The following is a 22,619-nucleotide window of genomic DNA, read 5'->3' as shown; positions in this document are numbered from 1 at the left end:
TTCGACTGCTATATGAACAGAGAACAATGACCGATGTCCGGCGATGCGTGAGAATTTTTTCTTTCGCCTAATAAAATCATCATCTTTTTTTCTTGGTATTTTTTCTCCAAAAAAGGATCAAAATCTTCCAACTGTGATGAATAAATTAATCGGGGAAGCTTCCCACCCAGAAAGCAATTCCTGATCATCTTGTTCATCCTTCGTTTGGAATAGTCTACGAATCTAATAAGTGACCTCCACTGATTCGATAAGACAAGTCATCACCACACTTTATTTTGTAACTTGACGATTATGGTATGTAATCAATTGTCTCGTGTGAATTCGTCGCTTCTCTCAGGTACATGTGACAATTTGGCGGGCAATTTGGTTAGGAAATGTGTTGGTGCAATGACCATCGAATCACCCTCTTTAGAGATCATCATTGTCCATTTCACAACACTTAAACTCTTCATGAATAATTAGAATACGTCCATCTGACCACTTCAATGAAGATATCCTTTAACTTAACATGAATAATACTTTACATCTTATTTCTTCCTCATTGTATTGTCATCTTTTCCCTCCTCCAGAAACTCATCAATACAAAGTACGCTCTTAACGTTGTCATATAGTTGTTTATTTCACAGCACACAAATTCCTGTTGGCGTGGCGTCGTCATCCGGCCATAACAAGATTTCGAATTCAACCTAATACATTTGGTCACTTCTCTCAGGTACAAGTGACAATTTGGTCAGGTAATATGTTGGTGCAATGACCGATAGTACTGTCCAGTCAGGCCAATAATTAGCTAACTGTTTCCGAGTTGGAGTCTTGATGGTTGAAGCACATTTTCCGCCAAAGAGTAATACTAATATTGTAAATGCAATCTGCGATGTAGATTCGATTTGAAAGAGCCTTAGAGTCTCACTTTACACGCCGGAGGAGGAGCATTGTTGTCAGTGTGTTCTGGGGTTTGGTCAGATATTTTGGAATGGGGAATAAAAGCACTGTTCCAGTTTGCAACGATTCAACATTATAATAAGCTTACTTAATTAATGGAAGAGCAATAAAAAAACAACGTAAAGTAGTTTATTTATTTATAATATAATATTTGTATAATATGTGACCGTCTTGTCTGGTCACTGGAAACTGATGGATACCAATCATTTTAACACAGCCTGTATATATTTTTTTCTCCCAAGACGTCGGAGCTTGCCATAGTCGGGTGTTTAAGCGTGTGTATATGTTTCTGGTTTGTGGTCATAATTCTATGGCGGCCATCGATAAGTAAAATCTAATTGAAGTCACTTGAGGCCATATTTTGGATTATCATATGGGTCATACAAACATGAAATCACTAAAGCTGTATTTACACTATACGAAACGCGACTGATTCTTGACCAATCAATTTCCAGAGCAGCAATGGAGAGCCACCTAATTGGTCAAAAAATCGATCGTTCGTCACTCAGCGACTCAGTGTAGATTCACATCTTGATGAAAGTTTGCAGGTAAATTATTTCTACTTTTATATCTAATCAAATAAATCTGATACTTTTTATACGCAACTACAAGAAGTGACACTTTTAATGCTGTTTAACATTTCCGCTTTCATGACTTTTAAATTCAGCAGTAACTTGGGCTTACAGGCAATGTTTCACGAAACATTGATTTGGAGGAAGTTAAAGCTTAACATTTTATTAAATTATGACATATCAAGATATAGATGAGTCTGTAGCTTTGAAGAATGTTCACCGATCTTTATTAAATTAATTTTCAAATTTGCCCTAACCAATGATACATGAATAATTACAGCACCAGCATCAGAATCAAGCGGTGCCCCACAAACATTATATGGCCTTTGGATCTTCAACTGAACCCCAGCAATTAATTCGAACTCTAACTAATCATCGCCGCAATGGATTATTGCTGATAACCATCCAAGCCTAGCGTACTGCGAATAGTCATTGACCTCAGTATCTTCAAGTCTTGTTGTTACATTGCTTAAAAATCAATTCCTTTTAGCGTTTATATATAAACGGGTGAGTATTATTTAACACAAGTTTAGGTATAGCAAATGTTTCTTGCGGTGAAAAAGAATTACAGTTTTATCATCTTTCCTATGAGCGGAAGTATTTTGATTGGGATGTAAAGGAGAGCTAATGGAGCATGGATGGAAGCGATACTTAGAAAAATAATGCGTGCGGGACAGCAATTATTATGACTCTATTGAAAGAAAGGAAAAATGCAAAGTAAAGTTAAATTGATTGAAAACACTTGTGGCAAAAATTATAACTTTGTTATGTGATTTGCTGTTTGCATTTGCCACTGCTCTTTTTGCTTGTTTAATTTTGACTTCACTTTGTCAATGCGACATACTTTCCATTTCATTTAATACATTAATGAAGTTTTATTTCTCTTTGGTGTTTCCTTCCCGACTTGTGTTTACGTTTTGGATTCATTTTCGTGAAATGTATCACAATACTAATTGGTAATATTGAATGTTTAGTCAATGAGGATAAACTGAGTGAAGCGCCTTGTAATGACTGGTAATCGAATTGAATCCCTTTAACAAATCGGAGACAATGCAATCAGAATAATAATTGTGCCGATTAATTTCACTAATTACTGTTACATTTGACATTTATTACAATGATATTCTAACATGATACCAGACGTTTTTCATAACAAATGCAGCATGAGTACCAGATACCAACCAATTTGTTTTATTACTATTAGTATTAAAGTGATATCGTAAAGGCTGTTAAAATTTTCATAAAAGCAAACTTTTCCTTATTTAACTTATTTTTACAGAAGACAGCACACACTTACTATCTTCAATAGACATGTAAACATGCTATCTATAGAAGATAACACAATTGCAATCTTCAGTAAATAATAACCATGCTATCTACAAAAGATAATACACACTAATTATCTTCAGTAGATAGTAAGCATTCTATCTACAGGAGATAACACGCGTGCTATCTTCATTCCAGTACTTTCAGTAGATAGTAAACATGCTATCTACAGAAGATAATACACATTTACTATCTTGAGTAGATAGTAAACATGCTATCTACGAAGATAACACACCCTTGTTATCTACAGTAGATAGCAAACATGCTATCTACAGAAGATAACACACTTGCTATCTTGAGTAGATAGCAAACATGATATATACAGAAGATAACACACTTGATATCTTCAATAGATAGTAAACATGCTATCTACAGAAGATAACACACTTGCTATCTCAGTAAATAGTAAACATGCTATCTACAGATGATAACACATTTGCTATCTTCAGTAGATAGTAAACATGCACACTTACTATCTTCAGTAGATAGTATAATTCTGTTGAACCGTAGCCTAAAATGTACCGCATCTACTTCCACTATGCACGGAAACCTTGTTAGTCTTAATCTCAACCGGGGCCATCTTAACATTGTGTAGTAATGAGCACTAGGAAATCTAATACATGTGACTATAATAGACCTTGCATCAGTCGCAGTAAGTATTGTGTCAGACGACTGGCAAGATTGTACACGTACTTAGTTATTCGCAAAAGTGAGTTCGAAATTAATTTGAAACCGGATCTTCTTAAAACTAATTTTATGTCCCAGAGCTCATATATGCCAAGTTATGTTTTACAACCTTTTTGCCAGATCTTGACATAATTTTAATAATATTTTACTGAGATGGGTAATATTCATCACAAAATGTTTTAATAATGATATCAAAATGATGCATACAGAGCAAACTGGGGCGCCTTAAAGCAAAGCAAAAATAAGAATACACAATAAGCAATATGATTATATTTCCAGATCGAAATATTTTTATACTTCAAAATTGATTTTGCCGATGAACAAATCAAAACTAATTAATCTATTCAGGAATACAGAATTAGTAAATGTGGTCGTATAGAACTCGTCTGTACGAGATAATATGAACAGTTTCTTACATAATATTGTAGTTTCCCTGAGATCAAATCAAACCATATCAAATTGCCCTATCATTTCTCACTATTACATAATTATGGACTTTTTAACATGTTCCCCTGTCGCACTTATAAGGTATCTGTATACTTACTGGATATTTGCACCATGCACACGAAGGATGTTGTATCATACATTGGTCGCAGCTATCTGCCTGGGAGCACAGTCCTACATCCGAGAAACCTGGAAAAATAACATAGTTAAGGTCTCGTGAGTGAGGGTGTTACGGAACATGAAGTATAATCGATGGTAACCGCGTTATATGTAAGTGGACCTGTCATGGGAAACCAGGACATTCTTAAAGGATAAAAATAAGATAGATTTAAGGGAGGTGAATGATACGAGTCTGCTTTGGACAATATTAGTTGATGCAATTTGTTATTTTGCACTCAATATTTTACAATTTAAGTTCGATTATGTCTTTGTATGCTTGTTGCTAGTCGTAAATATTATCAAAGAGTATATGATGAACAGAAACATCGCTTTTATTTTATCATATATTTTGTACAGATCCTAATGGCAAGTTGATGAAAAGCACACATTGTGAATAATTATATAGGTACGTACTACTCTGCAAACAAAAAACGTTTTCGCCATTATTCGCATAAAGTTACCAAATGTTGCCAGAAAACGTTTAAATGTCGGGTTATATAATGGGTATATAAAGGGTATAAAATGTTTTCAAAAATGTTTTTTGATATTACGTACTGCAAATATTTTAACACAAGTGTTGGGAACAATTGTTTGGCAAAACATTTTACGATAACATTCCACTACCGGTGGAATATGTTAGTAATATCTTCAACAGGGGAGGTATGAATTTTAAATGAATCAACATATTAGGCAGCTTCATTTGAATTTCATACACCCTCTGATAATGAATTCAACCAATGTTCTTCAGACGGAAGGTTGTAGTTTCAAATAGAGTATGCTATTAATGTGCCAATTCCATTTGGAATTAATAAGCACCCCCTTGTAGAAGAATATGAATTTCCAAAATCTTCCCCAGTGGGGTTTGACCCATTATAACATAGGATGCTGGTTATTCCGTCATCTGGATACAGCATCTCATGGTAACGACGATTCTGTTTATTGCGTAGGAAAAATAAGAATATATTCCCATTAAATTGTATGTTTGTAATGTGTATGTTCCAACACAGCGAGATTGTAAAAGCACCGAGCTCCGTTTATTTCCAATTGGCGCTGTCGTATAGGACATCAAATACGTTGTGTGCAAATTCACTACTTCGAAATGTTTAAAAGTCCATTTAAAATTGATTTGAAACCAATAAAATAAATAATTTTACTCATTTTAATACCAATATATTCAAGAATTCTGCAGGTGTTCATTGGTAACGTGTATTTTCATTAAATGAAATGCAGAAATTCGAGACTTGCTTTATCCATTTTTCTTTCATTCATCTAGCAATACAATATTCGTGGGCGCTAAATAAAGAGTAAAAAATCGTTAACGCATACTTAAAACTTCTCTCATGAAATAAAGAAACAATTAAACACATCAAGGTTGTCCTGTCACCAATGACGCCAGGTTGAGTGCTAAGTTTCTGTATTGATGAGTAATAATATCTTGGGGTATAGAAGAACATTTCCTTTAATATGAAACTGATATAACTTTGGAGTCGATGAACTTAAGTAATATGAGTTGAGTCCAAACACACGTATTACCCATTACATGGTCATTACTCTTAAGTTCTGTAAGGTCGTCACGCAAATATTGTATTTGATTAGTAAGATGGTCTTTATGATGACTGTTACATCACTATATATCTAGTAAACAGGTTGTCAACACAGGCCTTTTAGATTGCGTCAGATCAGAACATTCCTCTTTAATGTTGTGACAAAACCTTATTTGTCTCATCATATATGTTCTCAGCTTATGATAGGCAATGATTTATGTTAAGGAGAATACACGAGAAACTGTTGATTCTTGAATAATAATCCATGAGGCGGAGCAATGGTTTAACCCTAGGTATTATTTTATATTAGACTGCTATTCTATTACTATTAGGAAAGGCAACAGATTCATCATTGTAAACCTGAGGTCCTGTGTTCAATTCCGGGGCGGGATCACTTTTCTGCAATTCTCCTTTATTATTCGCTACCGCGAACCTGGTGAAAATTATGTTTATTTATATAATTCGCGTCGATCATGCCACTATTTTTCCAAGATCCATCCTTATTTACAACATCTTTTTTCACCATTGGCTAAATAAACTACCAACTTTACATGAATGGTAATCCAAAATTCATACATTACGTTGACCTTGAAAATCTAGCAGTTTGGATTATCAAATCGAGGTTTCTTGACTTCATACTGAATCTCAAGTAAAATTTCGTAACAATTTTTGTTAATGTAACCATATAATGTATTACAGTAAATCCAATGACATGCTCAAACCTAAACAACAACAACAACACTTTCTACCACCTTTCTATTACGGCCACCTGTACAGTTACATCGTCGCCAAGGTACTTTGCTGGTACTGTGCGGGATCAGGGAACCAGTGTAGTACTATACCAGAGCAGTACTTCTGCTGGTGTGCAATGGCATGATTGATGTATACCAGTCAGGTGTACCCAGAGTCTGCGGTATACCTGTGCAGAGGAACGGAATAGGAATCTTGTAGTTTATAACAATGGGCCTACCTGAAAATGCCAAAACCCTCCTAATGTTTCCCAACCCACTTATAACACCAATCCTTATCTTTTTCAACCTTTACCCTCACACCACAATCTAACAGTAAAACCTTAGCCACAAAACTTTAAAATAAATGTATAAAGTCTAGTGTCCTACGATATACATTAATTTGAACATTAGCCTTTGTTGGGCCATTCTGATCAATTACCTTCAAACGATTTCATTTAGTTATATCATATATACATGCATTTTATTCGACTAGGTATATATTTCCTGACGTCTGGTACGTCTGTCAAACCACGCAATAAATCATTACTTTATTTAGTTAATGTTGTCTGAAGCTAGTCAATAATCGTATTACCGCTCTTCCATACCAGTGATGCGACTCATTTTACTGAAATGATTAGGTTTGATTTTATGAATTAGTTTGTGGAAGCCACAAATTAATTGCCAGTTATATTACGCGCGTCTTTTCAATGCACTATTACAATCAATCAACCGATATCATATCGTATGCTATCTAAACTGCAGAACCGAGTGAGTATGTTGTAAATTTTTTATAGGTTAGTTTGAAGAACGTAGAAACTTACATTTTACGAATGGAAATTACTACAAAATTTTGGCCTGATTGCGTTCATTAATGTGATGCGATCAAGCAAAATCAGTCGGAACTCGGAAATATAAAAATCTTTTGCAGAAAACCCCATTGAAATTGAATAACCAGTTCCAAAGATACGAGCAATTAAGGGGGTACTACACCCCTGTGTTAAATTTGTGACTATTTTTACTTTTTTCTCAAAAAATAATAACACACTGATAACAAAAGTTATGTATATTATTGGGGCATGGAATCCAATTACTACACTGAAATTTCAGTGACTCAATACAAGCGGTTCAGTATATATGATCCGAAATGAGGTACATCCTAGCGGTACCTTATTTCTTATCATAAATAACGAACCGCTTGCTTTGGGTTACTGAAATTCCAGTGTAGTAATTGGATTCCTTGCCCCTATAATATACAAAACTTTTTTTTTACCACTGTGTTATTAGTTTTTGAGAAAAATGCAAAAATAGACACAAATTTATCGAGGGGTGTAGTACCCCCTTAAAGAGTTTCCAAAACAACCAGAAACAAAAGGAAATATTTCATTTGTTTGGCTATATCTCAAAATCAATATTTCCGAGTTCCGACTGATTTTGCTTGATCACATCACAAATGTCTTAATCAGTCCATCACAACTTACGCCACTGTTGATTTCTCACTACGTAATCTTAACTATACTTCCAAGGTAACCAGAATTAAAAACCTAAAGTAACAAAACTAAGTTGTGGTGCAACTGTTTTTGATACATCCTGGGTTGGGTGCTATACCACCAGACGATTTGCCTAGGGCGGCAAAGTTTGAGAGGCGGTGAAGTGTTAAAAACATTGCACATTGCTATGACGAGGGCGGCAAGTGGAAGTCTGACTAGGGCGGCAACAAAAATTGCAGCCCTTGCGCCGACCTTGCCATTCACTGATATACAGGCAACCCATGTTTATACATTTCTAAGTTAATGTTAGCACTTAGGTAGGTTTAATAGGAACAAAATCCACCACTGCCAGCCGATACATCAGACTAACCCACATATACGAAAAAGGAAATTTTGCAGTGTTGATCTGCTTTTATTCTTTAACCTATTATTTTCTGTGGTGCGAACTTCATAGTAAACAAGAAACGCTCCTAGATTGTTCTAGATCTAGTAATATATTACCATTACTGAAAGTGGTTAACTTGCGTGATAGTAATCATTCATCTCATACACAAGTATTACGTTATACTGCGCGGCCCCAGAATGGATGTCACTTTGGGTGAAGTTTTCCTTAAAGCAAGATGAAAACGTGCTTAAAATAGGCTGGTAAGGGATTACAGGCTATAAGAGTTCATTAAAGAAGGTTATGTGCTCAGGTTCAGAATGCGGACCGAGATTTACTACAGCTTCAAAGCTTTTTAACTAAAAAAATCTAAAATTCATTTAATAGCACGTACATTACAATACATTTCTAGTTCGTTTAACTCAGATTTTGTTTGATGTACTCCTAATATACTATTTAATGTCATTGTATGTTTGTGTCAGCACGAATTGTATATGTGGCTCCGAGTACTTTTAAAGTAAGAAGTGGTTTTCTTTTATTTCTCAGGTGAGAATCGGTTATAAGGTAGAACTAATTGTAACCTTCTTTTGTGGTGTACGGTTCGATTTCATTTCATGCTATTATCTCCATCTTGGTAGAATACCCTTGATCCCAATCCTTACATACAGAGTTTAAGGTTAGCAACTATTTTAAACTGTTGCGATTTGGTAGTTTACAGCATCTTGCAAATGGTAGTGAGCTTTGGCAAACATTACATTGATATTTCATAGCGAGTATGTAGAAGAATTCAAATATCACAGATATACTTTTGTATGTCCTATGGTTCTTGAGTTATGTTGTAAAGAGGGCTGAAACAACAACACTTTTATAAAACATACATGACTCATTGATTAACAACAATAAATCAAGCAAGTTTTCAAAGTATTTGATTTTTAGAATGAGCTTTTGCGAAACATCAAAGTGTTGTTTTTCAATAATATATTGATTTAGATAAGGAAAATCGAAACAAAAATGTTGGCTGCTTCGACCAACAATACCTCGTTTACCCTTAATGCCGGTATTCCAATCCCTTATGATATGAAAGCAACAAAATTTGCATTTGAAGCCCGAATATACAAATACTTTAAGATAAAATAAAATTACTACCAGACTTTAGACACAAGTTGGCTTCTAAATATCCAAACAAAATATTTTCCACTCCTAATATTTTACTGGGTCAACGTAAATGGGCCGGGGATGAGATTGTTGATGAGACCATCCTTCTTTTTAAGAATGATTAAGTATTATACATTGAATAGGACAACGTGTAATTTAGTCTTTTAATAATTGTGAAACCCGTTTGTGCTTATCTTCAAAATCAAAGGCTTTAAAAGAGGCGTAGTTTTGCTATGTGGATATATACTCACAACCGGGGCTCATCTCTTTGATCGAGGAATCTTTTTGTTTTAAAATTGCAATTTTGGCCGCGGGCTACCACTAGATCATCAACAATAGTCGCATAATAAAGAAAGTATGTGCATTTCTTGGCGACACATTTTCATTTTGAACTCACTTGCTAGATGGTATGACCCGACTAAATCCCAACCTGCATTAAGAGATTGGCTCCAGTGTGCATTTGAGTAATTTGGGTATCAAGACCTGATAGTAGTTGTTCGTGTTATTACGATTACAAAGAAGGGTGTTTTATGTAATTTATGTCAGTTATACAACAAAGATTGATGAAAATGCTCCAGGCAAATACATTTGTCAAATATTAATATTGTAAAATATTTGGTTGTGGGCCTTTTTGTGTATTCATTTTATATAGGTTCATCGTCTGGTGTGTTTTTAAACCACGAATGTAGTGTTGTATTTAGTTGCTGAAGGATATGGTAATACACTGTAAAAAATGATTGTTTAAAAGTTTACACAATTGTTGTTTAATACATTAACCTAGCAAGTTGTGTACAAATGTGTAAAAATTTTGTACAATTTTACCACTTATTACAAACTGTGCAAATGTTATGCTAAATTTTTAAAGTTGATTAACACACAGTTGCAAGGTAAGTATGATCACATGTTATGTTAAACAGTGTATTATTAGTCGTAGCTTACATTCGACAAATTAGCCCTAGTACTACGAAGGGAGTTGTACCAAACCCCAGGGATTCTATCCGGCATAACAAACGTTTACACCCAAACTACTTCAGCAAATCGTTGATCCATCTTTTGTGCTCATGATACAATTTGTGTCCCAGCACCTTCCCTGGGGTAGGGCTGACCATCAAGTATGACCACAGAGGGTTTTTTTGAGCCCCACGTAGATTTCTACAGTGAAATCCATGCTTTTAATTTCACTCTTGTGAAATTATTTGACTTTTAACTTGGTAGCTAGGTTGAAATATCCACTTTCTTTCATATTTAGGAGAAAACTCTGTGAAAATAGCACATTCGTAGGTTTTTTAGTCGAAAATCAATTTTAACTATACTTTTGTACATAGGAATTTCCCAATTGTAGAGAGCGCACTCACATTATGACGTCATAGCGACAGGAATGTTTGTATTTATTTTGATACTGGATAAAAAATACCCATAACTTTTCATCGGTACCAAATATAACAGTATGACGTTAGAAAATTAGGGGAGGGTTGCAACAACCCGGGGCAACAACTCCCCCTTCTTAATTTGTGTTACAAAACATAGTTCAGTTGGACGAGGGTTAAAATATTTTTTTGTTTTTTATATATATCACGATTTCAAAAGTAGGACATTGTAGCTGTCGCTTTTATGGCAAATTGCATTATCTGTTCAGCAATTTTGCAAAATAATGGAACTACTTCAACACGCTTTATTCTTTGACAATCTGAAATGACTCTTAATGCACATTTCACATCCATTTTGGCAAGAATATTATAAAATTGGACATTGAAATTCATGTAACGGCATGTTATCCCTCAAAAAAAGGGGTAGAGACGTCAGTTTGCCTCGAAATATAGGTCATTATACTCTACGTATGACATAAAATGAAATTAAAGGGTAATATGTAAGCGGATAATGGTGCTGCCATTCGAATCACGTCTCTATACTAGACACTTGAGATTGTATGGCAAAGACGCAGCTTATTCTCCTCTTAATATTCTAGACTAAACACGTGGAAACCTACTCGATTGTTTACAATATTCTATTTTTCAACATTAACAGCTTTACAGCGTACTATGTGGTCCTTGTGGATGCTGCGTTCTATCTATGGAATGCTTTAAAAGCCAGCAATAATTGTAATTTACACAATTTTCATCAATTATGAGATGATTTTCTAGGATGCCTGAATAATCTTAGATTAAAAAAAATAACCGTTCGTGTTTAATACTTGTACATGTAGTAGTTGGATTATTTTCCACTGAAGGCCAATTTATGTAAGTTAGTCCAGTTAATATAATTACTTAAAAATTAATGAACCGACGATAAATGTCAAAATAGTATCAATGTGGTAAAATATTTGGTTGTTCACCTTGTTTGTATATCCATATGGCTAAGTAATATGCGATATTATTTGACAAATTAAAGGAGTATTTTTTACATTATGATTCAAAGTGGAATATTGTAGCTAGCCTATTGCTTTTATTGCATTATTTCGACTGCTCAGTACCAAAAATGGGTAAGTGCTAAGTGCAATAGCTGCCATGTGTAGACGACTACAATATGCTGTGTGCAAATTGTCAAATGTTCACAGGGCAGCTATTGCACTTATCCACTTCTGGCACTGAGCAGTCAACTTGTTCATCAGTCTTGCGTAATACGCTTTAGATTCGTTGACATTCTAACAAGGCTCCTTAATGTTCTTTTCACTTTTATTTAAGAATATTATGAAATTATAATTCACGTATCGTCATGTTATCCAACAAAACGGCGCAAAAAGACGTCAGATTGCCGCCAAAATGTAGGTCATAATACTCTACGTATGATATAAATTGAATTAATGGTAATATGTATTAAGGCCAGAGTAATGGAAGACACATTCGTTCACGCCCGAATTTGAGATTTCTTGATATTTATCAACACTAAGATGTATTCTTTCACTTGAAACTGATAAAATACAACTTGCTAATATTTACTCGTATTTTTGTTTGATTTGTTTCACTCTTTTCAACTCTAAAAAGTCACATGGCTCAAGACAGCTTAGTAAATTGGCGGGAAATAATGAGTCAGAAATGCGCGAATGGGAAATATTTTGATTACGCGCGCGATTCGCTTAGCGTGACGCGGCGCATCTCTGCGCGTATGTCCAACGCAGTCTAAGCGCATTCGGTTTGTTGTTCACGCCAGCAAATGTGGTGTAAACAAAACAAAAATTTGCAGTCAAAATGCCACTTAGATTTTTTAATTATTTTGAATTTTGGCGCACTGAAAGCAGACATTATAGATTTATTGGTGCAAAAAGATGCATATTTAGACCATGCACCAGATACAGCTTTTACAAGCGTGAAAGTCTTACCGTTTTAAAATACAAGGACGTTTTGTGCATAATTTTGACATTTTTTTACTAAAACGTCGATTTCTCAGAGTTCACTTTTGACAATATTGCACGATTTTTGTGACAAGATAACTCGAAAAATATGCAAGCAAAAGGTAAACTTTTTGCACTATCGTTTAGAGTACATCAAAGCCTAGGGAAGGTTTTCTCATTTTTTCAAAATATTTGTTTTAAACAAAAATATACACCATTCTGTGCAATTTTTAGCTTAATAGAGTGACAAAATTGCTTTTTTCACATGTTTTTTCAATATTTCGAAAAAAGAGACGATTTTCCAAAAAATAAAAAACCTTCCCTAAGTTCATGTCTCTTCTTTATGAAAAGCTAACTGAATTTTTTTTACTCCGAACGGATTTTTTTCTAAGTTGTCACAAAAAAATTGGGGTAAAAAAGTGAATTTTTGTGATTTTTTCAAAAACTCGAGATTTTTGACCAAATCTGACGTCACCATGGGATTCCTTGACTCATTTCCTTTCCAAAAATGTATAGTTTTATATACTTTTGACATACAATTCAGAAATAATGATGCTCGAAAAGGTCCATGTTCTCTCCCATTACACTGGCCTTAAGCGGATAATGGTGCTGCCATTCGAATCACGTCCCTATACTAGACACTTGAGATTGTATGGCAAAGATGCAGCTTATTCTCCTCTTAATATTCTAGACTAAACACGTGGAAACCTACTCGATTGTTTTCAATATTCTGTTTTTCAACATTAACAGCTTTACAGCGTACTATATGTGGTCCTTGTGGATGCTGCGTTCTATCTATGGAATGCTTTAAAAGCCAGCAATAATTGTAATTTACACAATTTTCATCAGTGGCGGCGCCAGGAATTGTTTTTCGGAGGGGCATTGAGGGGGAGAAGTGAATTTCGGGGAGGGGGGAGCTGAATCAACACATTTTGCGCAAATTTTGGGTTTTTACTGGAAGGTAACAGGGTGCAAGAATTCTAACTGGGGGAATTCCCCCCATGCCCCCCATGGTGCCGCCACTGATTTTCATCAATTATGAGATGATTTTCTAGGATACCTCAATAATCTTAGATTTTAAAGAATAGCCGTTCGTGTTACTAGTACATGTACATGTACATGTAGAAGTTGGATTATTTTCCACTGAAGCCAATTTATGTAAGTTAGTCCAGTTACTCAAATAATACTCAAAAATTGATGAAGCGATGATGAATGTCAAAATAATATCAATACGGTAAAATATTTGGTTGTACACCTTGTTTGTATATCCATATGGCTAAGTAATATGCGATTTTATTTGACAAATTAAAGGAGTATTTTTTATATTATGATTCAAAGTAGAATATCGTAGCTAAGATATTGCTTTTATGACCAATTGCATTGCTTCGACTGCTCAGTACCAGAAATGGGTAAGTGCAATAGCTGCCATGTGTAGCTGCTATGTGTAGATGAGTACAATATAATGTGTGCAAATTGTCAAATGTTCACTGGGCAGCTATTGCACTTACCCACTTCTGGCACTGAGCACTCAACTTGTTCATCAGTCTTGCGTAATGTGTGACTACTTTATAATACGCTTTAGATTCGTTGACATTCTAATAAGGCTCTTTAATATTCACTTCTATTTAAGAATATTATGAAATTATTATTCACGTATCGTCATGTTATCCAACAAAACGGCGCAAAAAGACGTCAGATTGCCGCCAAAATGTAGGTCATAATACTCTACGTATGATATAAATTGAATAAATGGTAATATTTAAGCGGATAATGGTGCTGCCATTCGAATCACGTCTCTATACTAGACACTTGAGATTGTATGGCAAAGATGCAGCTTATTCTCCTCTTAATATTCTAGACTAAACACGTGGAAACCTACTCGATTGTTTTCAATATTCTATTTTTCAACATGAACAGCTTACAGCTTACTATGTAGTCCATGAGGACATTACTTTCATAGAATGCTTAAATAGTACAGCAGTAGTTATAAATTACTCACAATTTCCGTCAATTGTGATGAGATGATTCTGAGGCTATTTTGAAAGAATTCTAGGACACCTGAATAATTTGAGAAATACAAGACAGGTAAAGTTTTCTCAATTTCCGCCTTTGCGCAATTTCCCCTTGAATCCCAGCTCGTCAAAACGATAAGATGAAGTAAATCGATATATCGTTGTCATCTGGTGGCCAATTGAGGTATTATACTTCTTCCCCTGGATATTTGATTTTACCCAAATCAAAGAGTATTTAACACCAAATTAATTTTCTTTATTCTTTAACAGTTTGATTTAAGAATTTTTAAAAGCTTTCAGAGCTGTAATAAACTAGGTCGTGATAAATCATTCATATTAGATTTCATATTTCGTCTTAAATATGTTCTGTAATGATGTTTATTTTGTCTTCAACTGAGTACTTTGCCAAAAATACATCATATTCTAATGGACTAATAAGTCTATATTATTATAATTAGTATATAGATAATTACGAGGCACAAAGATGTCTTGCTATCGAAGGAAATTGTTCTGGTCAATATGAACAAATACCTGCAAGTATTAACCATTTCTGAAATATCGGAAGTGCATTGCAATGGCTACACAAGAAAGATATTAAGGGCTGGGTTCTCGAAGCATGGTTAGTGGTCAGGCTTCCTAGGCCATCAGGCTTAAGCTAGTGCTTACAATTTCGCATCGTACATGGTACATCACCAAAAAAGATCAATCAAATGGATCTACATTGGTAGGGCTAGCCTGCTGGACAACTAGCCATGCTTCGAGAAATCGGACCGTAAGACAAATTGCATTGGTCTACTTTGTAGTGACCTTTCTGAACCACCAGATTGCTATTATCTAAGACTGATGACATTTCATGGAGATTAATACCGCTTAATACCATATTGCCCTTGCTGTTTCATGTCCAGCTAGACAATTAATCGGGATAGACGTATTACATCCATAGCGTACTCTAAACCGGCCGTAGTCTATTTAAAGAACACGGTATATGTACATCATTTCATCATTATTTTTCTCTCTTTTACATGTAGTGCTCGCTTTAAAGTAAATACACCCGTATCACTATGCGGCAAAGCATGGTGGCCAAATAGCTCTAAATCAGGATAATGAGGTCGACAATGCCAGCCTTTTTCTCTCGTAACAAGTGACTCTATAAGTATATCAGATTACTACTATTTAACACCAGGAACATGGATTACGTTTGAAGTATTACTCATGTTCCAACTTGCAACATATTTAGGGCAAATCTCCTTCATTTCAAAAGCTTTTAAAAGTCCCTTTAGCATGAATTTACTGACCTTTCCTTGTAGTGGATTTTATCGACATGAACGGGAGACAGTAATCTTGGTTTGTTAGCCCCTGTGATATATCTCAAATCAATTCGCATTATAGATTTATACTTCAAATCGGTAGCGATGGGTGATTTTAATATTGACGAATGAGATGGATAGGCAATAAGTTAACCTATTTCATTAGCTAACAGTATAATTGAACTTTAACTATTTCATAAAGATCAAAGGCGTAAAATTCCCATATACTAAAGTGTAGATTAATATGACCAATGATAAAGCGTGAGGCCTGGAATACATAATGTGCTATGAGTGATAAAAAAAAACATAGTCTTGGACAGTCCGTAGTGCTCCATAGAATACTTAACAAGATTAAAAGGGCATTTCGTGATCCACAGCCTCATCCCCCACTTTTCTCAAAAAAAGTTGAGATTTTTACATCACTGGAAACCTCTGGCTACATAATGTTTATGTACAAAATATTTCTTTTAGCAAAGATATCGTGAAATTTGAATGTCGTTCTGGTGCACCAGAACGAAATTACAACGCATTGTCTATGGAGCAGTGTAATACACATAATCATGCATAACTCGCGAACGCAAAATCGGAATCAACTGAAATTTTGGGAGTAGGTTTTTTTCGTGGATATCTAATGAAAAATGACATAAATAGAGTATGCTAGGATCACGAAACACTCCTTTAAGAGACATACCACTACATAAACTATGTATTGACTTCTTTTTAAAATGTACATTTCTATTTCTTGAATGTTTTATTCATCGTACATAATTGGAGGTATATGTGATATAACATAAGCAATTTCTAACTTAGATGACCTTCAAAATTCTCGTCTGATGACTTATTGTCAGGCACTCGTTTTTCTATATCCATAATCATATCAGCACTAATATTTTAAATGGTTAATAAGATGGGTTCCCCTGGTCCAACAAACCCATTTTTATTTTTATAGAAAGGAAGTAGATATGAAGTGGTGATAAGACTGCCAAGATGAAATTGCCTTTGTGAAAAAACGCCATTGTCTTGGCGAAAATGGTCCAAGTAAAGTTAACGTAACATCCAAAGCTGACAATAGTTGTTCGCGTTTCGAAAAGTAGTTATTTGGCCATGTACACTCCTAATAACGATCTCTGATCATATCTCTGAAACGAATCAGTCCAACCACTTGCTACCAATTTCACAGAAGTGAATCTGAACGTATGTTTCCAAATGTTCTCAAAGTGACAAAAAATAGAACTTTTTGGGGACCAGAATATCCAATCGCTTAGAATAGATTCTAATAGAAGAAATTTTCATGTCTCGTATTTTAAGGGCCGGATCCATCACTTCGGTGAAAGATGCTTCCCATGCACACGCAATCACCATTTACAGTTGCAAGCAGACAATTGGTTGTTTGTATATACTGCAAGTACCCATAGGCATTTCTCCTAAGGTACTATATAGTACCTCTGTACAACACGAAACCCCTACAGACAAGCTGCTTGACTGAAGCTGCTGACTAAAGACTTACATCTAACTTCACTAGCAAAGTAGTTGAGAATCTGTGAGTAGAGTCAACACCAACGTATAACCCCAATGAATACTCCTTCGCAATTAACCTACTATTGTTATTCTGTTGGGAGCCATCTTAATTTTGAAATTTCTTACTAGTTTGTTTAACGTGCAATTTCCATTCTGATTTGATTGACACGAGCACTGATTAGTGGTAGCCTATCCAATCGGTATATTGAAATCTAAGCCCAGATATTGATGTACAATCGATTTATATTTACAGCAACATGATACTCACAAACACAAGATAAACTACTAGTTTAGGTTTACATCGAGGCCGATTTAATTAAAAGGGTGATGATTTACAAAGATGGGTTTCACTTATCTGAAAGTATTTGACTTCATTTGAAAATAAGGGTAGAAATTCTGAAAACCGAAATGATTATGGAAGTAAATTCAAGTAATCAGATTTTTGATTGTAAAGATAATAACATTTAGGTACCAAACTATAAATGCCAGATATAGGCGAATATTGTTCCCTTAGCCTGGCATATTTCTCATTAGGCTGTTTCTAATCAAATAAAACGCGCGAAAAAATGGTAACTGATTTTGCACAGTGCTTGAAAATCAGAGCTAACGCAAAGTATATATTATTCTTGAAAGTAAAATTCTTTGCAGGAAGTGAATATCAATTAATGCTAACATACACTTCTAATAATTTGACCCAATTTGAGGAAGGTTTTTGAAGAAAGAAATCGCACGGCTTGAAAAGTAGCATCGTTGTAACATAATCATCATTATGTGTCTAATTATCTATCGCCAATTTTCCAATTTCGGAAATTGTAACTCCCATACAACCATTGCACTATTACTTTCAGTTTGCTTAGTTTGCAACTTAAATGGGCTATTCCGGTTGAAATTCATACACCCTATGGAAAACATGGCCTTAACCTCACACAGAGGTGGTGTAGATTTTAAATAGAGTCACCCATTCAGGCAACCCCATTTGCAATTCAAAGTCCCTGTATGGAATAAAGTCATATCTTTTACAAGGGGTGTATGGGTTCCAATTAGAGTTACCCAATTCAAATGTAGTTCGTCCCATTTCTGTTGACATATCTAGAACCTAAAACAGGGACTCGTGAATTTTAGAGTAAGAGGCGACTGACAACAGCAACATAAAAATCGGCGAGTGTTGATGTATGCTATTCGATAAGGCTACGTCAATGATCGAAAACTACTTGGAATTGACATGAGTGTTGTAGTCTAACCTGTCATGTTAGCAGGTCCTGATTTTGATCACTCACCATAATGCTTTACCATTGACAACACAGAAAGAGAAGCGTCCTGATTGCGTCGTACACAGAAAGAGAAGCGTCCCAATTGCGTCGCACTTCTTGTTATTCTAGCTTTTCTTCTTCTTTCGCATTACATGGGAATGTGTGGATAAAATGGAAAAGTTATATCCTCTGTCGTATGACTAGCACGAGTATGGAGCTAGGTTTGAGAACGTGAGGGGAGATAAAGTGAGCGAATTTAACAATCAGGAATTTGATTTGAGAAAGTACGATTACTTGAGCAGTAATGATTTATTAATTGAAACTATCCGCTTTTCGATGAGCTTTTATGGTTTATGAAGAAATTACTTCCACGAACTATTATTGATTTAACAAAAGTTACGTAGATGATACGTTTGTAATAGTGATTGAAGCGTGACGATACATTTACAGCGTTAATTGAGATGTCAAATGCAATTGGTATTTCAGCGACCCACTTTCATGGTCCCTACCATTAACCCACATAATTGTACACAAATGATTTACTAATCTCATTCTTTTTGCGAATGCGTAAATTCAGCTTTTATAAAAGTGTAAGAAGAACTTTGTGTACAAAGTGAAAGTACATGTACATGACATGTAACCATGGTAATGTAATGCCTTGGCCATTCAGAATCTCCCCGATCATCATCAGAGTTTCTTTATTTGGACTCTACGTGTCATAAAGTATGCTTCTTTAGAACGTTGTTGGATGATGCTTACTAACTATAAAGATATAATTTTGTGATCAAGCCAGAATGCTGATTGGTATTTAGAATACGATGTTAAAGGCCATTATTTGGTGCTATATGGACCTCTATAGAACTTTCGCGTTTGGAAATTGTTTGACTTAATTTTCCCATAACTTTAGCAGGGAAATGACGTAAGAACTAAACAAATTGATACTTCATCCAACAATGAGCCACCATTACAAGTTATGCTTACACTTCTAAATGTATTTCAAAATTAGAGACGAAAGTCTCGATTCCATAGTAAATTAAGACAAAAGTGTTAGCGTCACGTCGCTCTACATGTTTATATGCCACATGGGTTGAAATGGTTCAGTTTACCGCTTACACTAGTTCTAAAATAGGACACATCTCTCCATCTAAGCACGGTTCTTAAACTTCAAGTTACACAAGCGGAATGACCTTGTGGGAATTCGGTGTCAAACTCGTATTCTATTAACGTAAGGTCAAATTGCAACAGTGCACTAGAACACGTAGTTTGTGAACTGTGCAATGAGAAGTGAGGCAATGCGTTTACTTGATCTGATGGAGCTACAAAGTATTGACGCATTACGCTCTTAAACAAAAATGTTTGTGTTACGCGTCACTCTGTGCTGCTGCGTATTTTCGCGGCTCAAATGAATCTGGATTAGCAAAGCGTGGTGGTGATTGCCTCTTTTAATCTGTGCAGTGGTGACAGTGACGACGGACGGGAAAGTAGTAACAGCTATGGGAAAGTAGGAACCTTTTTGGATTTTATGAACATACATTGACAGGTCCAGACCGAAACTAATATCCAAAATGGTGCTGGTACCATATTGTTATTTAGTAAGTAAAAACGGTAAATTACTTTACCCCATTATTATCGTGTCGCCAGACTTTCATCATGCCCATGAAGTGACAAAAACAGCAAGTTACTCAGACAATTTGTCGTAGACCATTTCGTCCTATACTTACGAAAGCTGATTTTCCCATGTTGAAAAACAAACAACTAGATTATGTCCCAGAGGCTTTTCATGTCTTGTGTTGCATTGTCAATTATTTTTTTACCCCAATAACCGGGATACTTCAATTGAAATCGTCCCTATATACAATATAACTACATTTGACCATACTGTCTTACAGGGCTTAAATCACACCGAAGCTGATCTTATATCGTCAATAATAATTATGAACAATCTGATTCGTATGAAATTTAATTGGACGTCAATTATTTTTGCCCTAATAACCGGAATACTTCAATTGAAATTGTCCATATATTAAATATAACTACATTTGACCGTACTTTAGGGTTTACATCGCTGATTTTAACGTTCAGTAATACAATCTGCTTCGTATGGCATTTAATCGGATGTAAAAAATTCAAATTTATATCAATTGTTTTAACCGTGGTACAGTTACCTAGATAAAACGACGTTCAGACCAAGTCGTTGATGCAGTTTCTCAAACAAATTGCTTAATGAAGCTTTGAAATTCCCCAGGCTTTTAGACAGGACTTTTACCTTTACACTGAAACACTATCTGCGGTCGTTGTATAGAATAACGACGGACTTCACACTTCAGATACCTTTAAAACGAGTGTTCTCACATTGGCCAAAATGAGTTTAACACAGATATTGCTTGGTTTAACACTAAGACAAGATGAACCTTATTAAAACCGTGAACTTTGTCAATTGGTTGTACTGCAATGACCATAATATGATGGAACTTGGCGCAACGACCCGGCTCGAGACATCATCAGACGAGTAATTTAAGAATTGAGGCCGATTGAGGCTGGGGGAACTGTGAGAGGGAAGGAGGAGAATTCAAGTGTTCTTTTATACGTAAAATCCATAAGAAGTAAAGACAAATGAAGATGAAGTTTAAGCCGTTATCTCCATGGCACTGATGATGTACGCCATTGGCATATTCGATGCAAAATTGCACATATTGGGCTATTCCATTTAAAATCCACACTACCCCTGTGGAAGATTCTGGAAATATCTTCCACAGGGGGAATATGAATTTCAAATGGAATGAACACATTAAGCAGCTCCATTTGAATTCCATACACCCTCTGACATGTCTGAGAAAGATTCAACCTGTATCTTCCACAGAGGCAGAGTGAGTTTCAAAGAGAGTTGATTAATATCCAATTCCATCTGAAATTCATACTCCCTATGCAGAAGATATTTCCAAAATCTTCTACAGGGAGAGTGTGGATTATTAATGGAATAGCCCATTCCATCAATTTGGTATAAGACTATATTATATGAATGCCCTTAACCATTAGTTCTATAGTTCTAACTCCTTACCATCTTGATGACATGAAGCCAAACAAGCACAGAGAAAGACGACTAGCTCTTTTAACAGGAATGGAAGGAAATATATTTAAATTATAACAGAGATAAAGAAAATGAAATGTGTTTCTAAAAAAAAAAAAACAATGTATATCCAACCTTTGGATGTTTATCTGTTTTATTTTAGAATTTATTATTTTTGTTTTAAAATATGAAAGCTTTCAAATACCTTCCTAATCCATGTATGACCCGTACTTTATCACTCCCTTCATTACAAGTCATTCCTGCAGGCAATAATAATCAAACAAGTCTCCTTTAAGAGATATTGACAGATTAGCGACTAATGCTTGATAATTATGGTAGGAATAAAGTCAGTACTGTTGAATAACCTGTCAGATGATATTATAGCCTCTCGACTCGAAACCACCTCATCAAGGAAAACAACTGACACGGAGTTTTCCATATCCAAATAAACTTGATCGTGTCAACCAACTCGAGAACTCACACATGTGATTGTTTTAAGAAACCGCCGACCCGTCTCGTGAGTTCAAAAGAGACGTATCTGCAACATAGAATAATAGCTCCCTTTTTTAGTTATATTCCTAGTAATATACCCTTTGTGCTTTTAAAAATAAGCCAAACAGCTAAAGGAAAGATAAAACATAGAAGTGAAAGGAAAGGCGCAAAGACACATTGCTTGTGAATATTGTGATGTTTATTAATTCCTGAGTTAAG

General features: G+C 35.2%; 1 protein-coding gene across 4 annotated transcripts in view; it reads right to left on the bottom strand.

Annotated features, from left to right (window-relative positions):
• The window catches only part of LOC140151062 (integrin beta-1-like), a 149,276-nt gene that overhangs the window by 47,296 nt on the left and 79,361 nt on the right, over positions 1 to 22,619 (bottom strand). For all 4 annotated transcript variants that reach the window (XM_072173260.1, XM_072173261.1, XM_072173259.1 and 1 more), the window contains exon 3: positions 4,069 to 4,157. In XM_072173260.1, the coding sequence (XP_072029361.1) occupies positions 4,069 to 4,157 (89 nt within the window). The remainder of the gene's footprint in view (positions 1 to 4,068; positions 4,158 to 22,619) is intronic.

The sequence above is a fragment of the Amphiura filiformis genome, chromosome 4 (genome assembly GCF_039555335.1).
Source record: "Amphiura filiformis chromosome 4, Afil_fr2py, whole genome shotgun sequence".
Classification (NCBI taxonomy): Eukaryota; Metazoa; Echinodermata; class Ophiuroidea; order Amphilepidida; family Amphiuridae; genus Amphiura; species Amphiura filiformis.
The sequence above is the reverse complement of the archived record's forward strand: the minus strand, read 5'-3'. Positions and strand labels throughout refer to the sequence as shown.